This window comes from Vicugna pacos, chromosome 11 (assembly GCF_048564905.1).
Source record: "Vicugna pacos chromosome 11, VicPac4, whole genome shotgun sequence".
In the NCBI taxonomy this organism is placed as follows: domain Eukaryota; kingdom Metazoa; phylum Chordata; class Mammalia; order Artiodactyla; family Camelidae; genus Vicugna; species Vicugna pacos.
Window position 1 is genome coordinate 77,754,060 of NC_132997.1, and position 12,173 is coordinate 77,766,232.

Below are 12,173 nucleotides of genomic sequence, written 5' to 3' on the forward strand. Positions count from 1 at the left end.
AATAACCCCTTGAAATCAGTTGTTATCACAGTTAACAACCAGTTTGGCTTCAGTTCAGGCTGTTAACTATCAAACCACTAAGTGCCGGTAATGATTGATTCTTGGCCAGTTGCAGCTTGAGTGGGCTGTAAAACCCCATTAGCGAGGGCTCTGTGGAGGCAGCTACACAAAGATAAACAAGGTGGTGGGTGCTCTGGCCTGGCCCAGCCCCACTGCTCTGGGTTCAGCTCCCAAGGGTCCCTGGCCTGGGTCCTGCTGGGAGTCAACCCCTTCCTGAAGCCTCAGGCCATCTCAGGGACCAGATTGCAACCCTCCAGACCCTCTTCTCCCCCATCAGTCATCTCTCTGCTCTCCACGAGGCAGGTCTAGCTGGCTCTCTGGACAGCCCACCTCTTCTCTCTCATGGCACCCATGGCAAAGTTCCACCCCACTACCTGGAGTACTCAGGCATCCCCAGCCTGGGGGCTTCAGGATTACTTTAGTCTAGCCAGTGACCAGCCTTGGCCCAGCCTGGCCCCACTTGTGGCCAGGATCACAGGCAGGGAGAGCCTGACATTCCACCCCCCCCTCACCCAGACTCCCTCCTGCTCTGTGGTTTCCCCTAGGAATTGCTCTCAAACAAATGAAATGTGGGTAATTACTGGGCTAGGGGCTGGACAGGCGGCCGTGCAGATGAAAGCGTTTCCTGGACGGTCTCTTCATTTGCATGGCATCAGAAGCTGCTCAGAAGGTGTGACTTTTCCCACAGTGAGACCCCAGCTCCTTGCACAATAAAGCCAGGCTGCTCACCCAGAATTAATTAAAGGGGGAGGGGAGGGGATGGAGCAGAAGAGGAGGCACTAAGAGCTGGGGGAGCTGGAAGGGAGATGTCTAGAGCACCTCCCCACATCCCCCATGTCTATGCATCAGGAGAGACCTACTCTATCCAGAGCCCCTCACCCCCATGGCAGGCCAGAAGAGACCCCATAGTACCCCAGCCTCTCTACTCCAAGGCTTCTCACTGAGCCTTGGAATTCCTGATCCACCTGGATGGCCTGAGCCTGAGACTTTTGGCTGCAATTCTGGAAGGCCCATGTGGTGGGGCAAGCCTTGAGTTGCCCTCCATGCAAAGGAGGTACCAAAGAACAGAGGCCCAGAGGGAAGAGATTTCTGGATTGGCCCAATAACTGGGCTGGGAGATCAGCCCAGAGCATCCTCAGAAAAGGTAGCAGAAGCAGCCAGAAAGAAAGGCCTCAGTTATGCTGACTGAGACAGTTCTGCCCTCAGACCTACTGCCTCTAGGCTTGGGCTCTCTTGGGGGTGGTGTGATGCCCATCTCACCAGTCTACCTCTAAACCCATACCCCTCCACCCACCACAGGCCAATCCTCTTGTCCACACCATGAATGACCTGGTCTTCCTTCCTCCATAGCAATCCTTCCTCACAGGCTAGTCCTTCTGACATACCACCTGCTGCTTCTCCTCCTGGCCAGAGTTTGAGTTCTGCTCTTGGCTGGTGGCCTTTCCTTCCTGGCCGATGCCAGTTCCTCTCCCTCTAGGGCCGGTCTCTCCAAGGTCAGCAACCTCTCCCTGGACCATAGTCCCCCTGGGCTCTTTTTCAGCACCTGAGCTCAGCACCTCCTGCTCCCAACTCTCTAACCAGATCTCCCAAAATTAACACTTGTTCCATGTCACAATTGTCGACACTAGCTTTGGCGGCCCCCCATCCAACAAACCCCCACCTTGGACCCTAGCAGCTGCTCTTTTTTCTCATTTTCTGGAGCCTGATACTCAGAAAGAACTAGCTCTGGCATCTCTGATCTGTCTCTCACACAGACCAAGGCACACACAGGAAGGCACTTTTTAAAGGACTCACTGAATCCATGTTTACACCACCAGTTTTAGCAGTCATTATTTCTGATCCAGAAGTGGCCTGGGAAAGTGTTAGCAATGACTCCTATGAAGAGCCCGAGTCAAGATGTCCCAGGACTACCTAAGAGCCTCTTCTTGCCCCTTTCCCTGCTTCTGTCCTCCCAGGAAAACCCATCCAGTAACAGTGATGGGAATGCCTACAGGTACAGGTCCTTAGGTGGAAGGAAGGCCACAGTCAGAGCTGGAGCCTGGTTTGTTGAGGTAGTGCAGAGGAGGGGGGCTGCTGACCCCTAGCAGACTCACTCTCCAACACACACTTTTAATACTCCAGTTAAATAAATATTTCATTCAGTTAATAGCAACTAATATATAACTACCTCCCCCACTGACAACCCACCCTTAAAAGACCTGCCATTAAGTCCTCCCAGGCCCCACCTGGGGGTGCAGTGGAGCCCCTGGCTGCCTGGCCGGCTTGCCCTGCAGGTGCTGAGGTCTCAGGAGCACCTCTGTTAGACTAGAAAAGCCCCCACCCCCAGGGAACCCCTGCCGGAATCCCAGTCTGGGCCATTCACCAGCCTTCCTGAGAGTTAAGAAGACAGACACCACAACCAAGTGGAATACAAAAATAGAGCCTCTCTTTTGTTTTAAAAAAACAACAACAAAAAACCCAACAGCAAACAATTATCAACAACTAGAGCCCGGGGCTTCCCCAGCTCCTCCCCAGCCTTCAGTAGCGCAGACCTCATCTTGCAGGAGATGCCCAAGATGAAAATCTCTGGTGCTCGGAGCGGCGGGGAGGGGCCCGGCAGGGCCTATCGGGGCTCAGGGGCCCAAGTCCTCTGGCTGCCACGCAGGCTGCGCGTGAAGGGCGGGTAGTTGAGGAACTCGAAGCGCAGGCTCTGCTCTGTGGTGTGGTGGCCTCGGGGCAGCCGCTTCATGAAGTGGACCTCACGCTGGTGCTGCCGCGTCTTGGAGCCCTTGCGGGGCCGGCCCTTGCGGGTGAAGGCCATGTACCAGCCCTCGTACTTGGCGTTCTGCAGGGCCGTGTAGTTGTTCTCCAGCACGATCTCCGTGAACACACAATCCTTGCCTTTGCCGTTGCTCTGCAGGTAGGGGGGCCAGACACGGTGTCACTGGGCTCTGTCCAGAGCCCCCCACTCCATCAGAGGCAGAGGGCAGGCGGCCCCAGACAGCAGGTGGGCACCCCAGCAGATGGCAGGGTGGGCAGCCCCACCCCCTGCCCAGGCACCCGCTCTTTAATCCCTCACAACCCGCAGCCCACCCGGCAACTTCCTGTCCTCCTGGGCAGCAGTGACACATGGCTGTCTACGAAGGGGCTGGGCCCCGACACAGAGACGCAGAGAAGGGGCCCAGCCCCTGCCCGCCCTGGCCTCTTGCCCACCAGTCTGGCCCAAGCTGCTAGCGCCCGTTTCCCCACCTGCCCCCTCAACCCCTCAGGATGCCAGCCTGCAGCCCCAGGGCTGCCACCCTATAGGGGAGGGAAGGCCGGTGACAAGGTGCTGAGCCCCAAGCCCCAGAAGCCCAGGAAGCGGGGAGCTCGAGGCTGAAGAGGAGCCGTGACTAATAGGGCCATTTCAGAGCTCGGCCGAGGGGCTGGGCCTGCGGCTTACTGAACATTCCAAATGCTGGTACCATGTAATTGGACATAATAGCAAAGCAATTTGGCGATTTGTTAAAAAGATATATGGAATTTACCGACACCCCCTCCCCAGCCCCTTCCCTAGCCTTCCTTCTTCCTACTTTGCCTTTATAGCTTTTCATCTCTCGAGCAGTTTCCTCCTCCCCCACTTCCCCGACCTCCTCCCCACCCAATCATTAGGTAACCCCAAGGTGGCCCTCTGTTTCTCTGCCCACCTTGTTGGGATCCTGTAAGAGCTCAGCCTGTGCAGCCTGCTCCCCAAGCCCCAGGCACCCCCGCCTTCCTTCTGGGACCTCACCTTGGCAATCAACTTCCCCTTCTTGTTCATGCAGATGTAGAGGCCTGTCTCAGCTCCTCTGACTCGAACCCGGCTCCCAAAGGTATCTGTCTCCACAATGAGCTTTGCTGTCAGGGAAGGTGGGGGGATGGTTATTAGCAACTCCCTGATCCCCAGTGTTCCACATCCTCACCCCAGCTGGCCCATCCCAGGAGCAACTGCTCCAAGGGCCAGACCCCCAAGACATGGGCTTCAGCCCCAGCCCAGCTACTAATAAGCTGTGCAGCCCTGGGAAGTTTCCCTTTCTGGGCCTCAGGCCCCTCCTCTGGGTTTACAGAGGGGGATGGACAAGACATACATTGGACCCAGTGTATGAACTGGGTTCTGCAGAGGGGTTTTGGGGCCATCAAATTGAAAAGACCCTGTATAAAAATCAGACTAATGAATTTTATGTTGAGGCTTCAAGTAAAATTTAATTTGACTAGAATTCCACTATTAATCATAAGATGTCTGAGGATTCTTCCAACTCAAAATATTGTATGCACATGCCTCACAGATCATTACACACATCCGAGGTGCATTGGTGACCTCTGATCCTGAGGTCAAACATAAAGCACTCTTTCTTGTTTCTGGTACCACAGGTTCTAACCCACAGCCTTGACCATCCCCGCACCCCACCCCTACTCTGCCAGAGATGAGAACAGCTCTTCTTGCACACACAGCCCAGAGCCTGCTGTGTCCCCAGAACCTCAGACAGCAGCTGGGAGGATGCTGCCTCTTCCCCACGCCTCCCAGTACCCCAGTCCCCAGCCCCAGTGTCCAGAAATCAACAACTCAATAGTCTTTTCTCTTTCAACCTCCCTCAGTGCTGGGCTTCTTACCCCAGTGACCAAACACTTTCTGTGGGTGAGGAGAAAGTCAGGTGTGCTTGCCTCTCACTCTGGAGAGCCTGGAGACTGGAAGCTGAATTCTGTGCCTTCCCCCTTCCCTCTGCCCTTAGACAGTCAGCTTGCCACAGAAGCCCTGATCCCTGTCCACTCTCCAGACAATTCCTCCCTTTGAGGCTGTCACTAAGAAGGGAGTGGGGGCTGACTTAGCTGTTTGGAATGGGACCGAAGGGGCTGGGTCTCTGGCTCTCCCTCCTGCAGAGCTCAACATTTTTCCCTCCTTGAGAAAGAAGTTTGGGGACTCCCAGGGCGGCCTCCCAGCCTGCTCTGACCAGGTGGCACCTTCTCAATCCCTGAAACTAATGGAGGGATGGGCACAGGTCAGCAAGGCAGCCCTCACTGCCCAGCCTGTGACTACCTGCCCCCCTTCACAGAAGCACGTAGCTGGGATCCAGTAACCAAGTCCCCAGTCTGGCTCCAAGTCAGCCAGGGAAATGCAGCTGTCACCTCCCCTCCCACCCACCTCCTCTTGGACCCAGCCAGTCTGCTCATCCCTCCTTCCAGGGCAAGAAGCGGCTACTTTTAAGGGCCAGGAAGGACAGTGACTAGAAAAGAGGGAAGAGGATCCCATTCTGAGGATTCTGGCCAAACAGGGCAGTAAGGATGGAATAGCCCGTCTGTCCCTCCCTGGGGCCCATAAGGAAGCAACTGGGACTTCCCCGCTGTTCTCCCCTGACTCTTCCATCCTGGCTGTACACCCTAAGCCTCTGGTCTTGGGCCCTTCTGCTCCTGCTCCTGCCCACCAGGCAGGAACCAGGGAACCTGGGAAGCCTCCTATACTTGCAAGGAGAGAAGTGGGCATCAGAACTCTGATGTCTGAAGATGAATTCCTCGATGGCCAGCGTAGCCTCTTATTCCCTCCTCAAAACCCAAGGATGCTGGACCATTTGCTCCAGTGGAGTAAACCCAGGAGGAACCAGACATTCGTTTCCTTTCCTTGGAAGCTGAAAAGGGCAGCAAGCAGCCAGTTTGGAGGGACAAAGGGACGGTAGGCTGGCCCTGCCAGCCCAGCGGGGGAGCTCGGCCACCAGGCAGGCCGCCCCCACCCCCACCGCCGAAAGCCCCCACTCTCCTTCCTGGATGGATCTGGGGAGCTGGGGCCGCAGTTTACAGCGGCTTTCCCGACCGGGCTTTTGGAAAGCTTAACATTTTCAAACCTACTCTTCCACCCCAGTGACAGATTTATCCCAGGAAAATTATGTCTCCTTCTCCAGCTTTGAAGGGAAGTTAGCTACGTCGATGCAGAAAAAATGCAGCGAGACATACTCGATCCCCCAAACTGGCTCGAGAAGAGGAGAAAGTATTCAGGAAATGTTGAAAAAGGTGAAAGTAAGAAGAGTTTTAATCGCTCTGCCAGACGCGGGGGTCTCTCCAGAGATTCATAGAGAACAATCTTGAACCTCTTTTTTTAACATTTACAGACTTGCAACTCCTTTCAAACTCCACATCTGAAAAAAAGGCTCGTTCTTTTTCTGTTTTATATCATTCTTCATTTTTCTTCTTAGCTCTTAAAATGCCTCACCTTTTTATTACATTTTAATAGAGTCTTCCCCTCTCCTTTCATGCTTGTTTAACTTGGTCATTATTTAAAGGTTTTTAAACTCACAGTAATCGCTCTCTAAAAACAACACCAGCCGCCCAGAGGGCTTGCTTTTCTCTTGGTACATCCAGGACTCTGGAAATTGGCCTTGTTTCAAGGCAGAAATATTGAATGTTTTAGAAATCAATCAGTCCTCAGCCTCTCCGCTCCGCAGTAGCTCCCTGTACTCACCACCCCACCGGGAGCCAGGAGCCCCGCTCTGACCGACTGCCTGGGTTCCTGGACAAGTAGAGCCGGGAGGGCCCTTTTCCTAGCTTAGCCCCCATGCGTAATTGACCCTCCTGATCAAAGTATTTAAAGGTTCACAGCACCCCCCCAAGCTGGGAGAGCTGGGGGGATTTCTCTCCCTTCCCTTTCCCACTCTCCTTTTGTGGGCCCTGGCGACATATCCTCTTTCAAGAGCTTCCCTTAAACCTGGGCCCCCTCCCCCTGAACCCTCTGCCTCCACCTGCAGTGGGGAGGGGTATGAGAGGGGGAGGTAGAAAGGGAGATTCCTGGATTCATTCATCTGCTGGGCAGGGAAGGGGGCACCTGTGGGCCAAGTACTCCCTCAGGTCCCTTCCCCAGCCCTCTCTTCTCCAGATGACCCCCAAGATGCTTTTTTGCCTTAACTCCTTCCCTTCTGAGCTGGGGAGCATGCAGGCCTCTGTCCTGGCACAGATGGAGCTGTTGGGTCCTGTCACAACAGGCCAGCGAGGGGGTAAGGAGGCACATTCAGCAAGCTACCTTTACTGGCCACAGTGCAGCTCGCCTTACCGAAGGGGTCCCCGTCTTCTGCCATGGCGTTGATGCGCTTGTTGGCCAGGATCTGCACGTGCTTCCCGCTGGTGCGGCTGTAGAGCTGGTAGGTCCGGATGAGGCGGCGGCTGAGCTGATCGGTCACCAGGCTCTGCTCCCTCACATGCTGTGTAAAATTAGGTGAGGACTGAACAGTTACCTTTAGGAAATTGAAAAATACACAACACGCCATTATAATGCTACTCCGCCCAGGGGCCCAAGTGGCCCCCATCACCCGGCACCCCCCTCCACTGCCCCAGGAAGCCAGCAGGGGCTGGGGTCCCCCCAACATGCCTGCTCGGGCCACCACCCCCACCCAGGAAAGTCAGACAGAGCCAGCCTAGCATGGATGAACCGGGAATGGGGAAGGAGCTGGACCCACCTGTTGGGAAACACCCTGGGACTCCCGGCCAGCTCGGAACAGGGAAGCGAGCTCCCTGCCCAGCGCAGGCCCCCCGCCCGGGCCTTCCTAGAAGAGCAGGGCGCTTTTAAGTCGGGAGGCAGCGCTGCCCGACCCCTGACATTTATAAAGACAAATTTACGGAGCAAATGTTGAGAGCGCAGAGGGCCTAGGCACCTGATCATTCGGCCAGATCCGCCGCAAGTCTCCCCTGAGAGCCGCGGAGAGAGTCCCTGAGGCAGTCACCGGACTTCTAACAAGGAACGCAACCCTAGCCCCAGATGCCCTCTTCCTCGGCGGCCAGGTGTGGCTGCCCGCGGAGTTCCCCATCCACCCCCACCTGGCTAGAAGGCGTGGGAGACAGCGCTGGACTCCGAGACTTCGGGGTCTAGCCTCGCCACTCACTGGCTGTGTGACCTTAGGCAGGTACTACCTCTCTGTTCCTTAGCTCCCTTCTCGGGGTAGTTAGGGCTGCACTTCTAAGGTGCCTTCCAGCCCCGCCACGCGACCATAGGGTCGGTCCCGGTGCCCCTGCCCGACCTTGCCCCCCGCCGGCCCCCGCCCGCCCCGGCCCCCGCCTCCGCGCGGCGCGCCTTACCTGGGCTTGGAGGCAGAGAACCAGCAAGTGCAACAGCCTGTGGGAGACAAAAGCGGGCGGGGAGAGAGGGGCGCGGGGTGAGCGGCGGGAGGGCGGGCGCGCGACTCGGGGCGCGGGGCGGCGGTACTCACAGGCAGCTCAGCGCCGAGCGGGGACTGCCCATGGCGCGCAGCCGGGGAGCACGCACGGCCCCGGCGGGATCGCGCCGGCGCTCGGGCGGCCGCGGACAGACTAGCCGAGGGCGGCGGTGGCCGAGGCTCGAGGGCGGGAGCCCGGGCGATCCCGACGCGGCTCTGCGGGACCCGGGGAATGTCGAGCTCGCCGCGCCGCGCCGAGTGCCTCTGCGCCGCTGCCGGAGCCGGTGGCCGCTGGCTGCTCAGGAGCCGGAGCGGGCGGGAGGGTAACGGGCCGGCAGGGGGGGTGGGTAGGTGGGAAGGGAGGGGGAGGGGTGGGGGCGGGGGGCGCCGCACCGGGCGCAAGGGGGGAGCGCAGGGCGGGCGGCCGGAGCCCGCAGCCCCCGGCTGGGAGCGGGGGCCGGGGGGCAGCCCGGAGCGGGGGCGGGGCGGACCGGGGCGGGGCGGCCGGCGGGTCTGGGATTGGGGGTCTGGACGATGGGAGGGGTCTGGGGACTGGCGGTAGGGGCGGGGGCCGCCGGTGCGGGCGCCTCCCCCGATCCCCTGTCCCCTCGCGCGTTCTTGGGGTCCGGGCGCGCTGCAATGAGGGGCGTCTCGGGCCGCCCGCTCCTTGGAGTCCAGAGACCCTCGGCTGGGGCTTCCCGGACTGCCGGTGCGCCCGAGTCGGAAGATGCTAGGTCCCCACCATGGGGCCGGGTCCGCTTACGCCTCAGGCTGTATGGTGGGTCTCTGAACCACCTACTGTGCGCTTCGCCTGGGCCTGCCTCCTGCTAGTGGCCGCTAACGCTGGAGTGAATGGCAGTGCGCTCATCTCTCCGGCAGTGCGTGGGTGCGTGTGCGACGGGGACCCGACCCCCTCAGTCTTTCCGCTGAGTACCCCGCCATGCTGGTCTCGCCTGTCTCGCTCAGTCTCCCAAGAAGGCCCTGAGATCGAGAAGCATCTTCTTCTTCCCATCCCGCCTCCATTATCACCATCACCACTGCCCCTGCCCCTGCCCGTCCCCTGCCCTCACTAGTCTGAAGTTTGAGAGGAACCATAGACACTTACGTGGGAGAGCCCAGAGGTCACTGGCAAGACCTACAGTGCTGCCCCACCACCCACCCAAAGCAGCAGGCAGAAGGGGCAAAAATAGCTACTCTCAGCTGCTTTTCCTGGGGAAGAGACGTAGATTCAGGTCACCCAGGCTTTCCCGGTCAGAGTCCCATTATTTGTGCGTTGAACAGGTACACCTACTTTTTACTAGACATGGACTGGTGTATTGTGTCACCTGTGGGGAAAGGGGACTGCCAAAAGGAGGTAGGGACTTGTCTAAGCTTTTTCCAGACCCTCATTGCTTCCCTCCAGGTGCCATGGTGCTTCTTTGGGAGTAACCGTGGTGGGCAGAGGTACCCTGGGATAGATAACTCTGAGGAGCAGGTGGAGCTACTGATGCCCTGCCCAGCTGCTGCCCTCTCCCAAGACTTTCGCTGCCCCACTGGCCCCCCATGTCCTTGGGGGTTGGACTGGAGAGGTTGGAGTGGTGCCAGAAAGCCATTAGGCCAGACACAGTAAGCAGGCCCTTGTCCTACCTAGCAGCACAGCCAAGTTCTGCCCACCACCCCTTCCTCTGCCCCACCTTTCCCAATCCCAGCCATAATGCTTACACTGAGCAGGGTCTAGATGGAAAAAGAGTTGGAAGACTTGTCCCAATGTCTCATCCCTCCCCAGAGAAGTAGACTCCCTTAGCCCACCTGTTACCCACCTCCAGGAATCTTTCCCCTTGGCTGGCTCTTGCCCATACAGACCTCTAGCCAAGGGCCATGTCTAACTAGCTGGGAAGCTGCAGCTCGGGACAGAGAGCTGGGCAGGGTTGTTCTGCAATTAGTATTCAATGAATGAATAATGGGTAAACTGGCTGAGCATTTAGACCTCAGTGCATGTAGGGCCTCCCCAAGGAGACTTGCCTTCACCACTGTCCCAACAGATACTAACCATAAGCACCACCATTTATTGACCAGTTGTATTTGCTAAAGGCTGAGTTTGCTCTGTCTCTTCTCAATCCTACTGGGAGGTGGGTCCATTGAAGGGAAAGAGGTGAGATGGGCTTCAGTGCCCACAGCCCAGACCAGCACTTTTCCTTCATTTGTGCCCTTCTGTCTTAGAGGTTACTGGCCACTTGTTGAGTGTCTACCTTCCCAGCTGCACTGCTTCAAGCAGCCAAGATGTTCACCTCCTTAACTTCATGCCCTGCACATAATAGGCCTTTGAAAATGTTTCTTTGTATGCATAAATAAATGAGTGGAGAGATGGAGAGCAAGGATAAGAGACTTCTCACCAGGGACCCAGCCCTCTGAAAATATGCTGTTGAGAACAGCAGGAAGCAGGACCTAGGCATGGGTCAGGGCACCTAGCCCATCCTTAGTGTGCATAGTCCTGGAGTTAACAACCTAAGTCACTCTGGGCACCTACCTTTCCTTAAAGTGTAGGTGGATGCAGAAGTACCTGGCTCAGATGAGGGTCCAACCCTGGTTTGGAGCCCCCAGAAGGTTATGAAGGACTTGGGCTGAACCTCAGTGATATTAATCCACCTTCCTCTATCTCCACCAGAGGTGGGCAATCCAAGGCCTAAAAGTGTGGAGGTCAGGGTTTGAGTCCTACACCTTAACCTCTACCAAGGGACCTCTACTGGACTAGAATTCCTTTACATTTGGAGAACCTTCCCTGAACTGGACCTTACTCAGTTTAGGGGATTCTTCTCATCTCCCCAAAAGTCAGTGTCTCTAGACAGAGGAGGGGAGGAGGAGCGCAATGGGGACACCCTACCCCACCCCCACATCAGGCGCCCAGTACTGCCAGGGCACACCCTCGTGAGTGACAGATGCAAATACTCCATCGGGCCCCAGCAGGCCGCTCTCTCCTCCCTCGCTCTCTGGCTCGCCTGCCGGCCAGCTAGCTTCTTCCTTTATCTTATCAAAGCCCCGTAATTACAATTGCTATTTTGTTTCCTCGAATCTGCAATCAGAGCTCCCTGGCCCTGATGAGGGAGCGCCTGTCAACCTGATCGCTGAATGACAGCCCAGCCACCTTTCCTGGCCGCCCCCACACTCCGCAAATACAAACACACACACAGACACACACACACACACACACACACACACACACACACACACACACACTCCCTCGCCTCCCGCAAACACACACTCCTAGTCAACACAAACAGCCCCTCTCCGCAAACACACCCTCGCGGGGACCCAAACACACACCTTCAGCCTTTTTTCCAAACGCATCTGTCACCTCCCCATCCCACCCCCCCGGCCCACCCCGGGCCCCTCAAATCCACACCAGCCGGCGCGGGCCGCCTACACTGCAGCTCGCTTCAACGCGCGCCTCCTGCGCCTGGGCGTTCAAAGCGCCGCAGACCCTCCGCGGACCGTTCAAATGCAAATCGCCGAGACTGTGTTAAGCACTTGGAGTCCCGGTCTGGGAGTCTTCCCTCTGCGCCCCGCAAATACAGGCCTGCCCCTCCTCCAGCGATCTGTAAACCCCGGCGTACGGCGTACGCCTTCGTCCCTCAGCGCTCTGAGGCCAAAGTGAATTGGCAGCGCTCCTACTGTGCGCTGAGGGGCCAGGAAGGGGGATCCAAGAGAGGTGGGGTTGGATGGGGAGAAAGAACAATTCCCAGCTCTGTCCGCGGGGCGCCCCGTCGGGCCAGGAAACTCCTGGACGAAACAGATGTGGATTGGGCCCCCACCGCGGGCAGGAGCGCGCTGGGCGCCGGCCAGGGCTGCGGGGAGACCCACCAAGAAACCAGCCAAGGCACTGACAGACAATGAGCGGTCAGCGGCGTCGCGGAGTGGCGGTGGGGGTGGGGGTGGTAAATACTGGGGCTGGTCCACACGCAGAGGGTAGATGGGTCGGCTGGGAAGGCTTTCCCTGAGAAATGACTTTTC

The 12,173-nt window shown here is 57.6% G+C and overlaps 1 protein-coding gene across 1 annotated transcript; it reads right to left on the reverse strand.

Moving 5' to 3' along the window:
* Window positions 1-2,463: 2,463 nt before the first annotated feature.
* Window positions 2,464-7,580, reverse strand: FGF8 (fibroblast growth factor 8). The gene is made up of 4 exons (XM_031682518.2): window positions 7,494-7,580; window positions 7,091-7,271; window positions 3,809-3,915; window positions 2,464-2,953 (listed from the first exon to the last, which is right to left on the reverse strand). The coding sequence occupies exons 2-4, from the start codon at window positions 7,113-7,115 to the stop codon at window positions 2,663-2,665; spliced, it is 423 nt and encodes a 140-aa protein (XP_031538378.2). The 5' UTR covers window positions 7,116-7,271; window positions 7,494-7,580; the 3' UTR covers window positions 2,464-2,662.
* Window positions 7,581-12,173: the final 4,593 nt, after the last annotated feature.

Bases quoted from the DNA above. Each gene is read 5' to 3' on its own strand.
- FGF8 (XM_031682518.2), bottom strand. From the start codon at position 7,115: ATGGCAGAAGACGGGGACCCCTTCG. The intron at 3,916-7,090 runs GTAAGGCGAGCT...CTTCCCTGACAG, and splicing joins AGAAGACGGGGACCCCTTCG to CAAAGCTCATTGTGGAGACA. The intron at 2,954-3,808 runs GTGAGGTCCCAG...CCCTACCTGCAG, and splicing joins AGGGGAAGTTGATTGCCAAG to AGCAACGGCAAAGGCAAGGA.